Raw genomic sequence first — 22,311 nt, forward strand, 5'->3', positions numbered from 1 at the left:
AAAAAGAAGCGCTGACTAAATGGTCAAAGGCGTCAGCGTCCCATACCAGGGGTTTGTGGTTCTCGTCTACTAATCTGTAATTCAGTTCATAGATAGGCGAACCTGCGCTTGGCGTTGAACCCATGAAAACAATCACAATAGTGCATTCAAGTCTCAGATTATACTGGGTCATCCCATTGAGTTTCAAGCCCGAAGGGCTAGAGGTCAATCTCTAACCTTTCTCAGACAAGAAAAATTGAAGCCTTTAAATATGCGCCGTATTTTTGATGACGGATTGAATCTAGCAATTCCTTTGTTTTTGAGTGATATATTTTTCAAAATTAAGCGGTAAATTTTAGTTTCAATCTGTCATTTGTGTAAAAACCAGGCGGGTCGCTCAAGGCCGCGCAACTTTGGTAGGATTTGTTGGCTTCAAATCCTATCAAAGAGATTGACCTCTAGCCCTTCGGGCTTGAAACTCAATGGGTCATCCACGCAAAATAAACAACTCTATCTACAGAAATGGCACTTACCCCAGCAGAGTGCAATGAATTTCGGACTCCCATAGCCAGACGTTCCCATTGACCTGTACACACGAACCAGCATCATGTAAAGGACAATCCCTTCTAGCCCCATGATAAAAAAAGCAACTAAGAAAAAGTAATGCAAAGATGCTGCGATAACTTGACATCCAATCTGGAAAAGAAAACGAACTTAAAATTAACGCGAAATCTTTTAAAGCGCTGATTAGAAATATTAATCAAGAAAACTTGCGAAATTAAATCTCGTGAAAGTTAACCTGGTTAAAAAGTATTGATCACCGTAGCATTCAAATTTAGCATGAGGGCACCCGATTTAAAAACTCCCGCGATGGTTCAAAATTAGGCCATTGAAATCGGCCTCTTACAGTGAAAGAAAATAGCCAAAATTGAGTAAATTTGGACGAAAAATCAACCCTTAGGGTGTATCTTTCAAAACATTTTGGTCCATTTTAAGGAAAAAAAATGGTCAGATTAAGGGCCGCATCTATAACGGTAGGTCGCTTAGCATGAGTGCCCCCCCCGGGTCTTATAGAAACACATACCTTGTGTCCAGTCTTATCAATTCCGAACAAGAAGATTCCTTCAGCGATGAACAAAGCAACACACAGGTGTTTGTGAACTGTGTTACGAAGGGAACGAATAGCCCTACACAAAAGAATACAGAGATTTATTAGTTTTTAGTAAATAAGTTTATGACCGCAGTCGAGGATGATCTTTTCATATCTATGGTGCACGATATCGCATTTTTATCCACTCATCGTATACGAAATTGGCAGTTTTTAATCGAATAAGCAAAGATTGTCATAAAATTGTCGAAAATTGTAGAAAATTGTAGAAAATTTCATCCCCAATTTGCCTAGGCCGGTGGCATCCACTAACGGATCGGTGCTCCTTATACTACATGGAGTTTTTTAGAGGTCTCCGTTTCAAACTAAAGTTCGCCACAATTTTGTTCGACCCACCACGCATCTGGCTTACTAAGAGCTATATATATATACTAGGCCCCCAAGCGGTTTTCTTGATGGCGTGATAGGGACTTCTTTCTAGCGTGATTACGTGATTTGGAAATTTCTTTTTTCGTGATTGCGTGATGAAAGGTCAAAACGTGATTGTGATTTGAAAGATTTTTGAGCCGTGATGCATGATTTGGACTTTTTTCAAAGGCATGCATGATAGACCTTTTCATAAATTACGTCACGAACATTACTTGCCTCGTTTTGAAATTATTACCACGGTGATTAACTCCCAGCGGATTTTATCACAAGTACTTTCTATTCATAAAAAAATCATTCAATGTCTCAAGGGGTATGATCAACATGGAAATTGTTTGAATACGAGGCAAGTGATGTTTGTGACGTAATTTATAAAAAGGTCTATTATCCAAACTTTTTGTTGATTTTCGTGATCGTGATTGAAGACACAGAAGAGAATGGTGTGATATCGTGATTATAGTTACCGCTGGGGGCCTCTGCTAACCCCAGCTGGCACACAACGTTTTTTCAACGTTTATTTAACGTTCACAACGTCCATATAACGTTAGATGAATGTTGAAACAACATTGTGTGCCTCTACTAACGCTACTTTCACTTACTTGATAAAGACGAACGATAGGAAAGAGATGACCAAAGCACCAAGAGAGATGGTGATACCAATAACTGTGATCAAACTCAATGCCAACACATTATCCTCCTAGAAATAAATAAACGCAATGACATTAAATTTAGAAACTTTTCCTTAGCCCTGGCTCCTCTAAAAAAAAATGAGTTTTGGTTGATTTGACGATTATTCAGTTTATTTATTTTTTTCACTGAAGATTGCCATTCTGGATTGTATGAAACTTTGAAGATGAAATCAACTTAAAACTCGTTTTCTTCACTCAAACTAGTATACATCGTAACCGTAATTTTTTTGTTCACTGAAGATTGCCATCCTGGATGGCATGAAAATTTGAAGATGAAATTAACTTAAAACTCGTTTTCTTTACTCAAACTAGATTATTCAGGTTGTGCAAAATGGAGGTAAAGTTTGTTTAGATTAGACTCCAATGGGCTCTTCCAGAAAAAGTTTGTATGTGGGGGTGGAGGATATAACAATTTTCAGTGATTTACCCCCGGACAAAGTAACTTTTGGCCCCCCGGACAACGAGTTTTACCCCCGGCACAAGCATCAGTTGACAATCCAAATTACCCCCGGACCCCGGACAAGGCAAATTTTGATGATTCTTTGCCACCCCCCGGACAATATATCCTCCACCCGGGATGTACGAACATTTTCTGGAAGAGCCCAATGGTGTTAGTATCCAGCTGGCAAGATCCAAAACTTACCGAAAGTTGTTTAGGAGCATCAGTGACAGACATCAGAATAGCAAAATTGGTTAAATGATAACAATGGCAGGTCACGTGACTAGCATTCCACGTGTTTACCATGCAACCTTCATCCGACCAATGGCTACCGAACGTTGATTCGTGCCAATACACGCAGTTGGGAACACTGTTGTTTGTGATCTAAAAGTCAAGATAGGTTAGTCCGTAAAAAAAGTATGAAATATGCTTTTCTAATGGCCGGTTTTTTGTAGTTATGATGATTTTTAGTTTTGTCTACTTATTGGATAAGATAAGTGTTGATTGATTCATGCCAGTAAACTAAACGCAGTTTGGAACGCTGTTGTTTTTGATCTAAAAAATAAAGGGGTGCAATCAGGTGGTTTGAGATTTTTGACTTGAAATATCCTTTCAGGAGTTAAACCTTCAAATCTGTTGGCCTATTTGTTTTCCAAGGCTGAGATATGAAGATTTTCAAATTTCTAAATGTCGGATTTTAGACGGTTCTTACATCAAAATTCTATTCTTTTTTTCTTGCTGAAAGTCAAAAACTTGTAACTTGAATATATTGACTTTGGAATATATTCGGGATCCGAGCCCTAATTCAACCCTAATAAGACCCAAGACGGCACACAACGTCAAAACAACGTCCGTGTGACATTCATAACGTTCAAATAACGTTCAAATAACGTTATTTGAACGTTAAAACAACGTTGTGTACCAGTTAAAACTTACTCCTCTGTGCTGCTGTGTGAAAACAACTGGTTTATCAAATGTTTTCTTTGTACTCGGAAAGATGGAAATGGACAAAATTTGCGAATTCAAATATGCTTTCGAGATGTTGCTTTGCTTCTGCAGTGTTGTGTTTCTAAAAGAAAACGGTAAACATTATAAAATAAGGGGTTGTCTTCTTGTACCTTAAAAGAAGAAATTTTGGCGGCAACTTAATTTGGCGGATTTGGAAATTAAGTTCCCGCTAAATTTAATTTATTCCGTCATCCACCAAATTTAAGTTGCTCTATCTATTCCCCCAAATGTGTGCTATTTCAGGCTTTAAAACAGGTTTTCCTTTTTTAATGGCGTCTTTTGGACAAAAATGTCCTTCATCCACCGCCAAATTAAATTCCCGCCAAATTTAATTTTTCAAGTTAACCGCCAAATTAAATTCCCTCTAAAAAAACTTTTTCGGTCATCCGCCAAATTAGATTCCCGCCAAAATTTCTTCCTTTAAGGAAGATCAGATCAACAACACAATACGAAAATTTGAAGAAAATTTGAGTCTGGTTTTTGTCAGAGCCTCGATGAGTTAGATTATTAATGGATACAATTGACACTCTAATTCGACCTTCAAGGAAACAAGAATGTTCTTCGAATTAGAGAAAGATTCTAATTATAGAAAGTTTATTATACTAATTTCTGGCTTACGGGACCAATATTTTAGTTGACTGTTGTATTGATGGTATACGTATTATGAAATGTAATAAACCCAATGTCGTTTTGATGGTATACGTATTATGAAATGTAATAAACCTAATGTCGTTTTGATGGTATACGTATTATGAAATGTAATAAACCTAATGTCGTTTTGATGGTATACGTATTATGAAATGTAATAAACCCAATGTCGTTTTGATGGTATACGTATTATGAAATGTAATAAACCTAATGTCGTTTTGATGGTGTACGTATTATGAAATGTAATAAACCCAATGTCGTTTTGATAGTATACGTATTATGAAATGTAATAAACCTAATGTCGTTTTGATGGTATACGTATTATGAAATGTAATAAACCTAATGTCTTTTTGATGGTATAAGTATTACGACGTGTAATAGACCATACAACTCAAGATGTTTTTTAGAGAATCTCAAATTATTGTTTCAGAAAAGTTAGAGAGAAATCTTTACAACTTGGCGAAATTTAATTTTGAGAAAAAGTTATAATTGTTCTTACTTAGGGACTCCGAGAATCTTGTCCATTCCTTTGTATTCAACGATGGCTATGGTTGATTGTTCTAAAGTTAAAATAAATGGGATGTGAGTTTAATCCATCTAATTACTTTCACTAGGCTTTATAATAGGCATGTAGTAAGGTTCTAAAAAACAAAATATAAGATCGGAGCTTTTTAAGAGTGGTCAAAATGTTGAATTCATCGAATAATAAATTGACCCAAATCGGCTATCATTAGGGTGTCACTTTCCTGAAACTAAGATCAATGATACCGGATAAAGCTTTGTCCAGGGTTTTACTATAGGTCAGTGACAAGGTCATGTGTGAAAGGTAAAGTAACGGTCCGCGTGTTCAATTCCCGACCGGGTCATACCAAAGATTTCGCATTGTACTTAGTACATAATGGTACTTGATGCCTCTCAAATTTATGCTCAACAATTAAAGAGAAGGGTTAAAGATAAGGAGAGAAATCCGAGGAGAAAGTGTGGCCACTCGCCCTTCCTTCGCATAGATAGTACCAAGTTTATGTATGTGTGCTTTTCTGTGACAGAGACGGTAAGGTTCCAATTTGACTAGATCTTCACTTTTACCGTCCTCGATTTTGCGGGTCAGAACTGCGGGTTATTCCAAATCATTTTAGTCACTTCACCGTCCTCAAAAGGGCAAATACGTAAACTCGCTAGTCATCGAATGAGAAGACTTGGATTGCCTTCGACTGCAGTGGCAAGACTACGCAAGCAATAGTAATTAAAAACATACCATTTCCCAGAGCGTCACGAGGCAGTTCAATGTTATCACTAACTGTAACGCTGTCCACGGTTGATTTCTTCTCGACACGTTTCAATTTCATTACTAGAAAATAAAGAAAAGAAATTCGAGAAAATGCAATATTTAACGACAGTAAATCCAAATTTTCTATAGAATAAATCATATTCTGAAAGAAAGATCTTAGATCGGAGCTTTTGATTTTTCTAAAAAAACGATGCATTGTGGGATCGTTTCGGGAGTATTACAATAAAAACCTCTTAGGATTTCCTCGAGGCGAATCCCTTAACAACTCAAATTTCTCTCTTTAAAATTCTGTCAAATTTTCTACGGTTTCATACGCAAAAAAAATGCTACTTTCCTTTTGCTACAATGTTTGAAGAGTAGTGTCCACATGGTAGCAAGAAAGAAAGAAAAATAGGCCAAAAAAACTTAAATTTTGGGAAAAAGTTTCAGTATTCCAACTGTAATAAGTATTATCGTATAGTGCAAAAGAATAAGAGCAATCTGATTGGCTTAGAGCGAATGCATAAACGTGTTATTCCCCAAAAACAGTGCAAATAAGTCCCAAAACCAGATACAAAAAAATACAATATTTCACCCCCAAAAACTTAAATTCATCTTTCCAACGAAAAGACATTTTTTCTTTCAAACGATGAAGTAAAAAAATCGAACTATAACAAGTATAACAAACCTCGTCCCGGTGTATCCCAGGCTTTATTTACGCTACATATGGCCGTCAGAGGATAGTTGGCGTTATCAGTAAGGGGCTCTTCCAGAAAATGTCCGTACATGGGGGTTGGAGGATATATTGTCCGGGGGTAGCGAAAAATCATTAAAATTTGCCTTGTCCGGAGGGTAAATTTGCTCTGTCCGGGGGTAATTTGGATTGTCTGGTGGGTCAACGGATGCTTGTCTGGGGGTAAAGCCCGTTGTCCGGGGGCCAAAAGTCACTTTGCCCGGGGGTAAATCAATGAAAATTGTTACATTCTCCACCCCCCCCCCCCATGTTCAATATTTTTCTGGAAAAGTCCAAGCATAGAAAGCCGCTTATACACAGGGAACGAGATTGAGAACTAACCTATGTTTTCAGTTTCGATGTTTTCAATCGTTTTGTTTTCATTAAGAGCGTTTGCGCTCGCTTCAACAATATGATCAGCAGCAGTAAGTAGATTAGCTGCCTTCTCACTCCTCTTCTCCTGTAAAAATGAACAAGATAGAAATTCAATAAGTAGTATATCTTATCGAAGAAGGCACGTCAAGTATTGATTGTCATTCAGGTTTCACACAGGAAAGATCTCACCGGTCAAAAGCTTTATTATTATTTCAGGAGCTATTGATATTAGTTTCCCAACCGAACAGACCCCCTCTAGTACGAATAGGGTTGATTAACTATTGAGGAGTGCTACTATTAGAGTACAACTTTAAAAAAACTTCGATCAAAATCCAGTATTGAGAACTTCCTTTATTTATGCAAAGTTCAGTGGGGGAGGAGACTATTTTGAGAACAAATCTTTCGAAAAATAACCTGAATTTAGTTTTGTATTGTTCTTACCTCAGAAAATTCATTCCAAGTACTTTGTGTTTTGTCCTCCAAAAGTGTGCTTGCAACGTTTATCATGTTCTGAAAAAAAAATTACAAAGCTTCTGTAAAGGCAGAGCAGAACCATTTAGAATCATAGACTCTTCGAATTAGGACATTCCTTTACTGAACAAGCCCAAAATATAAGTGCTCTTGGGTACCTAATAGCCGGGGGATTTGGAATAAGCGGGGTTTGGGGGGGGGGGGGTTGGGGGTTTGGAAAAATCTCAAAACTTAATAAGCGGGGTTGGAATAAAAATGTACTGGGTGAAAAATTTTCGAAAAGGAGGCTAATACAGCAGAATTAGGGCAAAAGAGGGAACTTTCAAAAAAGATTTCCAAAAAAATCAATAAGCAGGGAGGGGGTTGGTTGGAATAAGAATGTCCTGGGTGGAAAATTTTCGAAAAATTAATTAGAGGCCCCCCCCCGGGTATTAGGTACCCGAGAGTAATATCAGGAGTTTCACATTGATTTGTATGAAAAGTTTCCTCGCATACACACCTCAGTGAATTTTTCTGTAGCTTGTCCGTCCACTCCTTGTTTAGAAGAAGTGGCCAAACTTCCCATCATATCAACAATAGTGCTGACGTCACCAGTTGTCATGTCATTAGTTTGTTCTTGAACGAAATTGTTGAGGCTACTTGCTACAACAGTTGGTGATTCCAATTTCTGTAAACGGGAAAGGAAAGCTCAAATTTAGTTCCACTTATTACAGTGGAGTCTCTTTATCTCGAACCAACAAGGGGGGCACAAACTTGTTATGAGCTAAGGAAATGTCGAGTTATAGAGTAAGGTTTATAGTCACTGTTGAGTAAAAGGACGAGAAAACTTGTTCGATTTAAAGAGACATTTGTCAATGAGACTCTTTTGAATATCATTATTCATAGCAACGCTAAACTTGGAGTCCATAAGCTTCAGACAGCTTCAGTAAGCCTAAGAAGTAAAAAAAGAATTGACCTCCGTCAACAACAAAAACACAATCAAAATAGTTTCAACTCACCTGTGAATTAAGCAAGACAGCTAAGGCCTTGTTTACACAGTTAGTTGAATCAGGCTTCTCCCAAGTAGCTTTCGAGCCTTCCATTGTACACTCACGGTAAACGAAACCTAAAAATATAAAGACGGTCAATTTAATCTTGTACCCAGAGCCACTTGCACCACCAGCTGGCACACAACGTTATTTCAACGTTTATCTAACGTTCACAACGTCCATATAACGTTAGATGAACGTTTAAACAACGTTGTGTGCCGGCTGGGTTGCACCACTTTTACATTTCACTGATGGACGTGATATTAGCGAAGTTAAGTAAATCAGTAAAATCACAACGACGAACGAAAATTTAACAGGCTAGTGAGTTTCAACCAAACAAATCCTGGTATGCTTAACCTCAGTACTATCTTGAGTGCTATCACTCATAAAAAGCGAACAAAGGGACTAGGTTCGAGTGTTGAGAAAATTGACTGTGTTTTTTGAAACTACGCGTAGAATTCTGAATAAATATACCGTCTCTTCGGGTAAGAGTCCAATTCCGGGACTAAGATTCCAATTATTTTCCGGGATGTTTCACTATTATTTTTCGGAATTGGATTGTTACAGAAAATAGCATGTGATGAATTGGGAAACTGACTAACTTTCTAACTTGCTTATTTTTCAATTTTCCGGGGTCTTTTATCGCTAGAAAGTGACAGTGAAATTTTAGTCTGGGAGGTGAAATCTTATCGGAAAGGACGGTACGTTGGAAAGGAATATAAGTCCACCAAAAGGCATAGAAAACCCCAAAAGAACGTCAATATAACGTTAGAAGAACGTTGAAAAACAGAAAGAAGTTAAAGGTTCCCCGCTGGCACACAAGATTAGCGAGATTATGTATCGGAGATATTCTACAGCTACGGTTGCTGGGCTGCCCATGTAGGTCGTCACCAAAGGCGACATATTGTTGTCTACTTTGTTCTGTACGGGAAAAACACCAAAACACCGTATAAGCAAAGTCAACATAATGCCGTACGTCAAATATCGAACTTGCTTTCACCAGCCATTACTTGCCTTACTTGCCATTTTCCTCGCCACTTTAACCGTAGCCGTAGAGAATTCCACATACATAATCTCGCTATTTATGTAATGTTCACAACGTCCAAAGAATGTTAGAAGAACGTTGAAACAACGTTGTGTTCAAGCTGTGTTACCTTCATATCCATCAGGACAATTCTGTTTGTTTCTCTGGCCAGCTTTAGCAGTGAACCACGTCATATTTCGATATGTTTCATATTTGCAACTTGTGATTTTCACTTCTTTAGCTGAAAGAAAAAATGTGGATGAAAATTTTTATCATTTTTATCATAACCAGGGAAGTTAAATTACAATTTTTTTCTAGGAAAACAGAAAATCTTTGCCCTCACAGACCAGGTATGAAACGACCATAACTTTTGAAACAAAAACTTTTCGCTTGTAATGTTTTTTATTGATTTTTGAAATCTATGTGAATTCCTATGAAGGAAATTTTAAATTCAGGGGGTCATGAGCCTTTGTATGATACTTTCGATAAAACTTCACCGTGTCATAATTTTTTTAATTCTTATAAAAGTTTGACGGTGAACAACGTGTTAAAAATATACTTACGAACACAAACACCATTGACACGTGTATAATTTTGCTGACATATGCAATTATATGAACCAATAGTATTGATGCACTGCTCATCAACTTGACACGCGGTTTTCTCGCGGTCTGAACACTCATCGATGTCTGAGAAAGGAAGAATAACGAAAAATGAATACACAATATTTGAAATTAACTTTTTGTTCTATGGGCCCGGCCGACCCTGTTATTTCCAAAATCAAAAAAATGACAATATTGAATTTGCAAAGCTGGAGGATGGAGGATGAAGTTTTCTGCAGATATTTTTAACTGAACAAGTTGAAAAATGGAAAATCATCCCTCGTGAATTTAAAATGGAATGAAACGAAAGTCGCTCATCGATAAAGAGAAAGAAGTATACTGCTTCAAAACGTCACAAAATTTCGAATTATAGAGTAAAGTTTATAAGGGATTGCCAACTAAAGGGAATAAAAAATCTTGTTCGAGTTAAGGAGACATTCGAGTTATAGAGGTTCGATTCAAAGAGACTAAACTGTATAAAGGTCAGTGGTTAGAGCAATGTGTCAAAGGATTTAACTTCCTTCATTCTTTGTTTAAGGTCCCAGTTGGCACACAAAGTTGTTTCAACGTTCATTTAATGTTCACAATGCCCATAAAACGTTAGATGAACGTTGAAACGACGTTGTGTGCAAACTGGGCGTCAAGGTTAACGAAATAACAGATTCTTTTTTTCCAGTGTACTTTCCAACAGTTGTCTCAACGTTCATTTAATGTTCACAACGTCCATTATTATAGCGTTAGATGAACGTTGAAATAACGCTGTGTGCTAGCCTGGGTAGTAGTGAGGTTAAGCACGGGTTTATTTTGACCGTAATGTGCGATACCGTAGGCCTGTACATAACTTTCCAAAGCAAACCATGCAAGTGAAATCTTATGTACAGGCCTACGATATCGCATTGAACGGTCTAAATAAACACTTGTTTAACCTCGCTGGTATCGAAGACTGTCTGATCAGAATGAAACAAAAATCCTTACCTCTACAACCTTTACCAACTGTCTTTTCCATGAACCCCTTATGAATACATGAACAATTATAAGATCCTTCAATGTTGGTGCATTTAGTGTGTTCTCCACAAATTGCCGAATTCATCTCACACTCGTTAATATCTGAAGAAAAGGATAAGTGACGTCGTTTTTAATCGCAATATAATTCGAGCTTCTTAGTTTAAACCAGTAGGATTTTAGGATTATTTATATAACACCCCTGTGTTACAGACCCGCTGGGACCCCAGCCCCACTGAAAAATTTGGCCAAAGTTTCGTCCCCAGTGGACAAAATACCCTACAATTTCAGCCCCACCAGGAAATTGACTTTGATTTCATCCCCATTCAAAATTCAATGCAAATATTTTCTGTCCAAAACATCCCCACTGGATATTTTAAGCTCGGGAACAATAGAATTTCTATCCCCATTGGGATTTCGATAGAAATTTTTATCCCTGTCTGCCGGGGATTTTATTCCACCGGGGCTGTGAGACAGGGGTGTTACATAGCAATGTGGATGATCAATATTTGGCAATTTTGGGTATTTTGGTATTCGACTTTAAAAATAACAATTTTCTTAAGGCTAGATTAAAATTTTAACAGTGCATAATGTGGAGAAAATTTCTGATGTAAAAAAGTGCACTATTAGCATTCGTAATATTCGAATATTGTTAGTGACAAACCAAAAGGGATTTTGGCTTCTATAGGGAAGTTTCTTTTCTTCGTGCTGGCTAAGTGCTGGCTAAATATCACAGAACATAGGTGATGCAAAAACTAACTATTTAGTTGAACTATCTTTCAGAACTAATAAACTTCAACAAATAAATAGTGACAAACATTTCATCCTTCTTAACCAAAAAATTTCATTGTCAATGAATTATCGATTCTAGAAAATGTGCTATTATATTAGTTAATACTACTAAAATAAGCTAACACTACTAAATAGTTATATCGTCAGTCAGTCAGTCTGTCAGTCAGTGTGGTGAAAAAGTTTACAGCGTTACGTCTTACGTATTTTGATTCCGTTGTTATAAACGGAAAATTACGTAAGAAAGTGCGCAAGCTCATGCAGTGATGGTGGAAAACCTGAAACAACAAATGTGTGCAGTTATTAGTGTTAAAAAAATCATGGAAATTAAAACATTAAATTAGTTGCAAAATTCTAGAAATCATCAAACTTAGAATTTTTTTTTCAAACAAATAGAATGGGAAATCAAGGAGGCAGGCGAATGCTGTTGATAGACCTTCTCATAAATTACGCCACGAACATCACTTGCCTCGTATTCAAACAATTACCATGGTGATTGTGTCTCTTGAGACATTAAATGATTCTTTTATGAATAGGAAGTAATTTTACATAGAATCCGCTGGGAGTTAATCACCATGACAATAATTTCAAAACGAGGCAAGTGATGTTCGTGACGTAATTTATGAAAAGTTTATTGATCAAATTGCCGGTGCCGGGCTGTGGTATACTTTTAAAGATTGCGCATAATTTTTCCTTCAGCCTGAGACAGTAGCTTTATCTAGTATACAGTGGACTCTCCCTAAATCGAACTCGAAAAGGGAATATTATTTGTTCGAATTACAGAGAGATTCGAATCAAAGTAAGTGTTTTAAGAGGGTGTCCCCTTGGTGGGGGGGGGGTGGAAATTAGTTCGAATTATAGAAAGGTTCGAATAAAAGAAGTTCGGATAAGCTTTAGTCTACTGTATAAGATATTTTTGGTGCAAACTTGAATCCCCTACAATACTTACCAACACAGACCATAGATGAATTTCCATCAGGTTGATAGCCTGAGTTACATTTGCATCTGAATAATTCAGGCTTGTCAACTGTTGGAAGACATTTGGTGTTTTGTCCACATTTGATCTTTGGATCTTTGCAATCGAGATCATCTGTAAAAAGAAGAGAAACATTTTTTTTTAAACGCTTTACATTTTTATTTTCCGATTGTCTAATAAAGCTTAAAGTTCATCGGCCATGTCTACGGAGAAGGCAGGGGGCACAGCACCCGTATTTTTTGCAGACAGAACAGTGCCAAAAACCATAAAAACTATATTTCTATTCAATTGCATACTAGCACTTTATGATGTCTTGAAAGGTGTAAAAACTAGACGATTTTTTTCATCGCCTAACCATGGTAGGCGTCAATTTTCTTTCCAAAATTATTAGGCCCCTCACTTCAAAGGACTTATCGGGCCTATGAAATGGCAATCACGAGAATCACAATTCAGAAAATCTAGAACACAAACAAATACCTTTAGTTTTGAAGAATACTTTGTCAGTGAAATTACTGAACAATTGACCATTCCCAACGGCTACCGTAATTGTATAATTTGTGTTTGGTAACAAACCTATAAAAAATGTTAAAGTTAAAGTCACTATTTTATGGTATAGAACGGAGGCCACAGATATCTTATATAAAACAATAGATCGAGCTTTTTTCTTCCCTATTTGAAGCAAGATAATCCGCCATCTTGAATAAAGTGACGTCACGATTTAGCTTGCGCGATCCTTGAAATTTTGAAGTCATTCTTGTATCAACATATCTTCAACAGTGAAAACCAAGGCTTCTACTGTGGTCTAATTTTAGCAAAGATGACGGATTATTTTGCTTCACCTGTTTTGGGTTGGAAAAGATAGGGTAACTCTATCTAGTGTTTTATTTAAGATTATACGGAGATTTCAAAATTCATTGCCGTTTTATGTTACGTTATACGTGAGATACACTCTGGTGCAGTGTATATGCTTATAAACAAATATAAGTTCAAATCTTAGATATAATAATATGATTATATGCATTGCGCCTAGAGAGTTAAGTCCGTGAAGATTATGTAAAGGGTACATTGAGGGTGTCGGCTTCATTTAGTTGTAAAGGTTGGCTTGTATTAGCCACTTGTAGCTATTTGCTTTTATGTCAACGATAAATAATAATTACAAACAAACAGACAATCAAACAAACAAAGAAACAAACAAACAAACTAACTAAAGTTAAATACACGGGTTGCAAAATTATAGCAGTGCAGTCAAAACATGTGATTACTCGAAAAAGTTCACGTGATTTTATTCCCATGTTACTTGATATACAACTCACATTTGATTACTATATTTGTATCAATAAATTCGAACCAATCAGAGTAATCAGAAAAGGTCATAAAATTTCGAGTAAAAGCATGATTTGACTTCAAACTTTATTTTTGCAACCTGTGTATTCAACTTCATGAAAAATGCCAAACCTTTCATTTTGAATTTGACATCTTGATACACGGGGACTGGGTACTGGTTTACAACTTCGTCCTCTATCATTAACAAGATCTTCATTTGTGTGGCATATCCTTTGTTCTCTTCTCCTAGTGCCACGGACACCCAAGCCGTCCGGTACGCGATTTGTGAGATGGCAACTTGAGCAGGACTGTCGAAATAAACTATGGTGGTTTTGAGAAAAAGTTATAATGGCAAGATGAAGGTTTATCATCATAATCGAAAAGTCACAGAAAGTGAAAACTAAGAAGCATCGTTCCCGTGTGTCACGAACTAAATTTACAGTCTTGATATCTCTCTGGTTTGATCTTCAAGGAACAAAAGATTTAATCAAATTAGAACAAAATTCGAATAATAAAAGTTCGAATTAGAGAGGGTTGGCTGTATTTACATTACTGATGGACAATCAAACCAAAGAATGAAAAGCTAAAAATGATGGGAACGAGGTTGGCGACTTAAGTTATTTAACGCCGCGAGATTACATTTTTGAGTATTATTTTGAGCCGGACCAATGTTGAATTTAGCTATCAAGAAATGTAACATGCCCTGATAATCATCGGCCTTTACACCTTCACTCGACATGCTCAAGACATATACATTTTAAATTAAAGTTTATTACTGAAAGCATTTCAGCATGCAAAGAATATCTTGGATGATCGAGTTCAATAAAGAACCGGGGTGATTATCATAGAGTTTAAAGCCTGAAGCGCTAGAGAAGAATCTTCAATCTTTCTCAAGCAAGAAAAAGAAAGTGAAGCCTGGATTACAGATTGAATCTGGCACTTTCTTTGTTTTCACGAAGAATCCTTTTCAAAATCTGGCGATGGATTTTACTTTCAAACGGGCGTTTGTATGAAAACCACGCGGGTCACGCGTTCTAGATTGAAAACGAGTGACTTCATTTCCAGTTCAATGAATAGTCTCATCTCTAGCTCCTTCGGGGTTTTAAACTAAATGGTGAACACTATATAACAAGCATTACCTTTTGTTTGAAATCTAACAACATTACTCGGTTCACCAAAAACCTTCCCATTCCCGTAAGAAGTCGTTACGTTATAATACGTCAGTCTACGTAAATTACGTAAAGTCACTACGTCATCAGTCACGTTAAAAGTTCTCGTCACATCACTGTCACTAGACTGCATTCTAACTTTCATATGCGTCAACAGTCTTTCTTGAACTAACGTTAATTGTCGTCTGTCATGCTTGTTTTGCGTCGGTGGGGGTATACGTAAGATTACGGCGTCATGCGTTACGTGCAAAACGGTAACGTTAGTAGGAGGCATGTATACGGCTAAAAATAGCAAAATTGTACGACATAAATTTCAGAGGAAACAAATTTGATGAGTATTTTTTTTTTCATTCCATTTGATTTCGATAAACGACAATAATAAAATACATCGTGCAAACACATTCATTCATTCATTCATTCATTCATTCATTCATTCATTCATTCATTCATTCATTCATTCATTCATTCGACCCTATCTAGCTGATTCGAAACGCCATTTAACACCCAGACAAAAATAACATTAGATGAACTTTCAAAAGTATTGCGTGCTACAAAATGTCCAAGCAATATTCAACTAACGTCTTGTGCTCACAGATATCTATATACAACAATAGAAAGAGCTTCTCTGTCTTTTTTCCATACCAACAAGAATAAACGATAAAATTTACGGCACCGAGCTGTGGTCTAATTATTCAAGATGGCGCATTATATTTTGTTTAAGCCAGGAACAAAGTAGTTCAATCTAGTGTTATATATAAAAAATCTGTGCTAGTGCAAGCTGTGTACTTACCTTTAGTTCGAACAGAGAGCACAGCACTTGGCTTTCCATAAAGACTCCCGTTCCCAAACGAAACACTTATATCATACATCATGTAATAATTTAAATCCGCCAAAACGATATTAGCTAAAATTTCCCCAATAGACACCACAATCTCTTTTCTCCCTTCGACAGATTGTAACTCGATTTTTACTCGATTCAAAATGTTTCGGTCGATTAATTTTTTCTGTTGCGTATCCTCTGGTGATTGAATTTTCAATGTGATGCTTTTCTGTGAAGTGTCCACGACTTGGACGACTGGTATACCAAAATCGACTAAAATATCGAAAAAATCATTTCGCAACGTTTTTCAGGATGTTTAAAATGTTCAGGCGAAAATTTTTTTTCATTGAATATTTCGATTTGGAAGGGGTTTAGTGGTTTCCAGGCTATATTTTCAGCTTTATTGAAACATTTTTATCCTGAGATCCTAGGTTTCTCTAAGGCTTAAGTCTAATGTTAATACTCAGATTTAAAATTCTACATTCCAGAAATAAGTTAGAGCAATTTTTAAAATTTTGCAGGAAATTCCCCCCTTCTCTAAAATATTATGACTTTGACTACGATGAATTTCAACCTAATGCAATAGTGCGATAAAATTGACAGGCTCATTCATAGAGTAGGAAAGTTGTAGGGCTTCGGTTCCGTAAAAGTAGATTAGATTGGAAAGTCTGAAGGGATAATAAGATGTTACCTGTAGTCATGAAGCGAGACCAATTGCCATACATTATCCCGTCATCCCGGTTCACCGTGGTAACGTAAGCGCAACGTACGTCGTAAATGGTAGACATGTTCAAATGCTTCAAACTCAAAGAATTTGTATAAGTAGTTTTGTCAAATTTAATCATTTCTGTCCATTGCTTTTGTTCGTTTTTGATTTCGAAAACTAACCAATTGATGACGTCATCATTAACCAATAGCAACTGTTTAGGATCACTTGGAATCAGGACTTTTATTAGTGCGGACGTTGGTGTGATAGAGTTGATTGTTAGATTTTGTGGTGGAAAGATTTTGGCTGAAGCAAAGAAAAGCAAGAAAGAAAGTTATACAGATTTTGTAGAGCTGTTTTGCTCAAACGTTCGACAAGGTTAAATTTAACTTGCTAACTCTTAGGTTCCAAATAAACGGCTAATTGCCAGGGGGTGGAAATTATACTTCTGAAAACCCAAAAATAAGATAAATATAGGCTAAAATAAGGTAAATATAGGCTAAAATAAGGTAAATATAGACAAAAATAAGGTAAATATAGGCTAAAATAGGGGGGGGGGTATTTGGAACCTAAGAGTAATTCTAGGCTACTAAATTGAATGTGATTTGAAATTGATCATTTCATATGTTAAATTTAAAGAAAACACTGATGATGATTGAGCCGAAAAGATTTTGCTGAATAAACAAAATTTTGATGACTTTCTTTTACTTTAAACTGATTTTTTTTTTACAATTCTAAAAGTCCAGAATTCTTCCGATGTAACACAAAAAGTAGGTCAAATTTCATAAAGAAGATTCTCTATATCAGCCATTTCGCATTTGTGTCTCACGTACCCAGAACCAGTGGTGCCTGGACTATGCATCCCTACTTGAAGACACCGAGTTTATGTATGTGTGTTTTTCTACGCCGGAGACGGTTAAGGTTCTAATTTGCCTACATCCTGACTGACTGACAACGGTAAATCAGCACTTTTACCGCTGGTTCACAAAGTTATTTTAACGTTTATTTAATGTTCACAACGTCCATGTTCATGATGTGCGTCATTGCAATGTCTCGTTCTGACATTACATCACGGACCCGACAGCTGATGATTGGTTGTAAGTGACGTAAAATCAGTCAATACGTCACTTGCAACCAATCAACTGTTGGGTCCGTGATGTAATGACATTGCAACCGTACATATCATGAATAACGTTAGATAAACGTTTAAATAACGTTGTGTGCAAGTTGGATTTAGCTCTTACCCCGCGTTCTGACAGAGCTCATATCATCACCCAGCTGACACACAACGTTGTTTCAACGTCCATTTAACATTATACGGACGTTGTGAACACGAGATGAACGTTGAAACAACGTTGTGTGCTAGCTTGGTTTAGCACTTACCTAACGTTCTGACAGTCAACGGGTCACTGGCGACGCTACCAAACATCACGTGACTACCTGTGTAACATTCAATTGTATACTTCTCATAATATTTTAATCCGTCAATACGAAAGACCGTATTATCGCCTCGCAAATCAGTAATCTTTGTTTTGATAGTAATCTTATCATCTGCAGAGTTGGTAACTTTTTGGTGACGTTTGACAAGAAATTTAACACGTTTGATTAGCCTACGTTCCATAAGATTTTGAGGGAATTTGAGTTGAAGTAGTGCACTAGACTGTGTGATTTGAAGCAAGTTGACTGATGTGGGTGGGTCAAAGCGAACTAAATAAAATGATAAGAGCAATTTATTAATCATTAGATTTATTTCTTCTACGTCTAATCAAGATTCTGGTATTGTCTTGACATTTGGGATCACGTGAAAACCTTGTCTTTAAAATGACGGTGCGGTTTTTTTTGATACTGAAAAAATAGGCGACTTTTTACGAAAAATTCTAAAAAAAAGCTAATTCGCGAAAACATATTTTCCCAAAACTCATTCCTTTTATTAATTTAATGATTTAAAAATATATCGTGCGAACCATTTAAGTTGTATAGATATGCATGCGAAGTAAGATAGTTTTAAGTTTTTTTTAATCGATTGGAGAAATTCGAAAATTCCGAAAACTTTTCCCTTATGTCCTTTTAACCATAGAAAACTTTTTGAAGCTTTGTCAGGCTTGTAAAATGAAATAATCAGAATCACCACAAAGTGCTCAATAGTTTCTAAAAAAAATCGAGCGCAATAATAGAGTCTTTATAACTCGAACACCTACCTAAACTTGTTCGGATAAAGCAAACTTCGAGTTATGGAGTATGGTTTACTAGACATTGTTAACCGAAGGGACGAAAAAGCTTGCTCGGGTAAATAATACGGAGATTTTCGAGTTCTAAAGGTTCGAGTTAAATAGACTTCATTGTGATTTAAAATTGCTACACAATTATTCATGTTAGCGCAAACTTCAGACAATGCAACGTATAGTCCATATATAAAGCTTGTTAGGGGCGACCAGGACCATTCCCGGACTTGACCTTTACCTTGAAGCGTTGACCAGTGATAATAAAGATGATTGTAGATGTTTCGCGAATTTTGGTTCGGCAACCTATCAAGTTGATATTTTCAGACCAGAATGTAATTTGGCTAAATAAAGTGTTGATTGAATTGCTCGTTCCTTTTGACTGAAATTTGTACCTGAGACTGATTTAAATGTAAGAGACAAGTAACGGAAAATTGGTTCCCTGAGTACTTGGCAGACCGGTCTGTAAAATATACACTTACTTTTAGTTCTAAAGATGACAGATTTTCCATTTTCTCCAAAGATTCGTCCATCCCCTGTTGCAATGTGAATCTGGTATCTCAACCCCTGTTTCAAATCTCGAAGTACAATGTCAGTCTCGATGCCATTGATTGGGTATGGAAGCACACCAACTGATATTTCATTCCTGATAGTGACTTTTAGGATGGATGCCAACTTGTTTTCAACCAGATATTTTGGTATGACTACTTTAAGTTTAACTTGGTTGTATGAGATATTGATTGGTGCGATCAGAGTTGGCGCATTATACCGTACTAAAGAGAAAATAATTTCAAAAACCCCTTACCTTTCTCAGTCTTTACTCACTAGAAAGTTCTTTTGACGAGGAAGGTTTTTAAAGGATAAAACTAATATTTTCAGGTCTGGAATTTTCAACTCTAGAATTTAGGCATGACACTGGTCAAAATGGTTTTTGACTATCTGTGATAGGTTAGTGGACCAAAGATATAATTTGAACAAATTCGAAAAAAATAAGGGAATACCTTTGGTTGTCACTTTAATTTCATCTCCATACCGACCAAACTCTTTGCCATTGCCTGTAGCAACTTTTATGGTATATTCAGTCAATTGCTTTAAGTCATCTAGTGTATAGACACCACGTGTACTTAGAGGGAGAATTTTAACAGACGATTCAGTATCTCTGTTGGACGTGATATGGAATTTGAGGTGTGTGGTGTAGTCATCGTCCAGTGGCAATTGTATGGCTAATGTTATGTCATTCTCATTTGCTGATTGTAATTTGATATCTTCTGGTGGCCTATAGCTAACTGGAGGGTTATATTAGAGGTAAAAAATTATAGCAAGGATATTTAGGGGGAAAAATTAATTAAGAAACGATGGCCGAATGGTCAAAGGCGTCAGCACCTGAAACCTGGGATCCCGGTTCGAATCCCCGCTCCTTCCAAAGTTCCGTTTAGTTCATTGATAGCCGATTTAGCTGGCCGTGGACCCCGTAAAAGGAATCAAAAGACTGTTTAAAAGTCTTAGATTGCTGGGCTATCCTTGTAAAATATCGGCTCTATCCACAGTTAACCCTCCCTAATTCGAACTCAAACGGGGAAAATAATTTGTTCGAAAAAACAGAGAGATTCGGATTATAGAGAGTGTTTGTGAAGGGTTTCTCTCTAACGGGACCTGAGAATCTTTTCGAGTTTTGGAAAGGTTTGGATAATAGAAGTTCGAATTAGCGAAAGTCCGCTGTATCTATGGAATCAAACGTAAGAAAAAGGAGTAATTAGTTTTGAAAAATTTCTGTCGAGTATTCGTCTTTTAGTCACGTCAAGTCAAGAGAAGTCTTTATCTTTGTCAATGTCATATTGTTGTGTAATTTTTGTCATAGTTTCTTTTGTATCTGTTTTACTAGCTGTAGAATTCTGGTACTGCTAGTCCATAAAATAAATAGTCTAACTACTACTGTAAGTTCGTCTAACGTCGAGATCCCTCTTCTAATTTCGACAATCTTCTTTAAAGATAGGAATGATCAGAAGGTTGGGATCACTGATAGACAAAAGATTTTTTCCAATCTGATAGCTAAGCAAGGGAAAATAGTTTCCATCAGCAATTCCGATCTTCCAATTATTCCTATCTATAAAGAAGGGTGTCGAAATTAGAAGAAGGTTGTCGGCATTATTAGAATAACTTACGGTAACATATACTTCAATTTTTCTAAATAATCACGCATGAGGCGTGAAATACAAGTAATGTAATGGTTTTAAATCTTACTAAATGAAAATGTACGTTTTCAACGCAGTTTATCCAAGAAACTTAAATAAAAATGAGTTTTATAAAAGTTCCTTTGTTTACCCAGAACTGTGGCAACAATAGTTTTTATAAGTTATAGTCTATCTATAATGGTATATAAGGTATTCTAGCTGCATAATGTCTCTGTCTGAACGTCTGAAAGTCCTTTAAACTGGTTAGCTAGCTAGAAATGTTTTGTAATTTACTTTCTTAAAAGTTCTCAGATTTTAGAAAAAGACCTTCACTACCTTTGCAATCTACTTAGTTATTTATTTAGTAAGAATTCTAAACCCCTAAAAACTCTCAGACTTCATAGAAAAAGATCTTCACTACATCCTTTCTTTTCAGTATTATCTCATTTTCTACATATTCTTACCATCAGTCTTGGCTGTAATGATATTCGAGGAATTCCCAAAATCGACACCATTCCCAAGTTGAGCAAATATTTGATAGTTCTGGTGATGCACCAATCTAACCAATGTGTAATTGTTCTTTGCTGATAAACTAAAAAAGGTAAAATATGGAATATGAATCACACATTTGCATTTATTACACATGACTAGTATATACGGCTAATTTCAAAATTTATTGCCGTAGAAGGTCTGTTGTCATTGTCTTTTCTGATTTGAGAGCGGGTGAGAGAGGGAGACAACGAGAGAAGTGTTGCTATTTATTAACCATACTCCATCGCTGAGTTTTCCATATAGGATTTTTTTTTAATCAAAAATACAATGTGCACAGTGTACTACGAATAAATGATAAACATGAGATACACTCTGGTACAGAGTAACATATGACCAGAGGCCTAATTTGTGTAACTCAGTCATCTTAATATGGCCCCGTGGGGCGAGGAGGCGGGGGATAACGGTCGCTTACTCTCAGCACACAAATCCGATTATAAGCCAATTTGAGGCCTGTGAATAAAGCGTGATAATTACGTAATGAGTCTTCTTAAGTTGCTTATATCTTCTTCAGCAAGACAGTACTTGACCCGGAGGAAGCATTTTACACAATAAAATGAAGTCAAGATTATAGAAGTGTTTGATACTCAAATTTTTCGTTACGATCAGTCAAGAAGATTAAAGAATTTTTGACTGAAGATCGTAACAAAAGGTTGCTTGAAACTTTGAATAACAAACAATATTCTAATCTCAACTTCAATCTGACATGTTATATAAGTCTAAATTCTTAGCATACAGTAAACCATATACCACATATAATCTTAATTTGGGAATGTTAGATGAACGTTGA

General features: G+C 36.4%; 2 protein-coding genes across 3 annotated transcripts in view; both read right to left on the bottom strand.

Annotated features, from left to right (window-relative positions):
* Nucleotides 1–22,311, bottom strand: part of LOC136822990 (adhesion G protein-coupled receptor E2-like) — a 68,481-nt gene that overhangs the window by 12,634 nt on the left and 33,536 nt on the right. For both annotated transcript variants that reach the window (XM_067079297.1, XM_067079298.1), the window contains exons 12-26: nt 21,437–21,564; nt 10,773–10,904; nt 9,759–9,884; nt 9,326–9,436; nt 8,142–8,248; nt 7,643–7,810; nt 7,114–7,182; nt 6,640–6,757; nt 5,553–5,645; nt 4,797–4,857; nt 3,578–3,710; nt 2,846–3,025; nt 2,113–2,210; nt 1,064–1,166; nt 513–675 (exon numbers count right to left, since the gene is read on the bottom strand). In XM_067079297.1, coding sequence (XP_066935398.1) covers nt 513–675; nt 1,064–1,166; nt 2,113–2,210; nt 2,846–3,025; nt 3,578–3,710; nt 4,797–4,857; nt 5,553–5,645; nt 6,640–6,757; nt 7,114–7,182; nt 7,643–7,810; nt 8,142–8,248; nt 9,326–9,436; nt 9,759–9,884; nt 10,773–10,904; nt 21,437–21,564 — 1,790 coding nt within the window. The remainder of the gene's footprint in view (nt 1–512; nt 676–1,063; nt 1,167–2,112; nt 2,211–2,845; nt 3,026–3,577; nt 3,711–4,796; nt 4,858–5,552; nt 5,646–6,639; nt 6,758–7,113; nt 7,183–7,642; nt 7,811–8,141; nt 8,249–9,325; nt 9,437–9,758; nt 9,885–10,772; nt 10,905–21,436; nt 21,565–22,311) is intronic.
* LOC136822992 (uncharacterized) lies at nt 11,787–16,759 on the bottom strand. The gene is made up of 7 exons (XM_067079299.1): nt 16,568–16,759; nt 15,847–16,149; nt 15,027–15,338; nt 14,020–14,208; nt 13,042–13,137; nt 12,538–12,678; nt 11,787–11,866 (listed from the first exon to the last, which is right to left on the bottom strand). Exons 1-7 carry the CDS (start codon nt 16,719–16,721, stop codon nt 11,823–11,825), a joined length of 1,239 nt encoding a protein of 412 aa, XP_066935400.1. The 5' UTR covers nt 16,722–16,759; the 3' UTR covers nt 11,787–11,822.

This window comes from Clytia hemisphaerica, unplaced genomic scaffold (genome assembly GCF_902728285.1).
Source record: "Clytia hemisphaerica strain Z4C2 unplaced genomic scaffold, Clytia hemisphaerica genome assembly, whole genome shotgun sequence".
Taxonomy (NCBI): Eukaryota; Metazoa; Cnidaria; class Hydrozoa; order Leptothecata; family Clytiidae; genus Clytia; species Clytia hemisphaerica.

Coding starts and splice junctions, on each gene's coding strand:
- LOC136822992 (XM_067079299.1), bottom strand. CDS start 16,721: ATGATTAAATTTGACAAAACTACTTATACAAATTCTTTGAGTTTGAAG. Junction 14,209..15,026: donor TGTTAGATTTCAAACAAAAG/GTAATGCTTGTT, acceptor AAACCACCATAG/TTTATTTCGACAGTCCTGCT. Junction 13,138..14,019: donor TGTCAAATTCAAAATGAAAG/GTTTGGCATTTT, acceptor CATTTTTTATAG/GTTTGTTACCAAACACAAAT.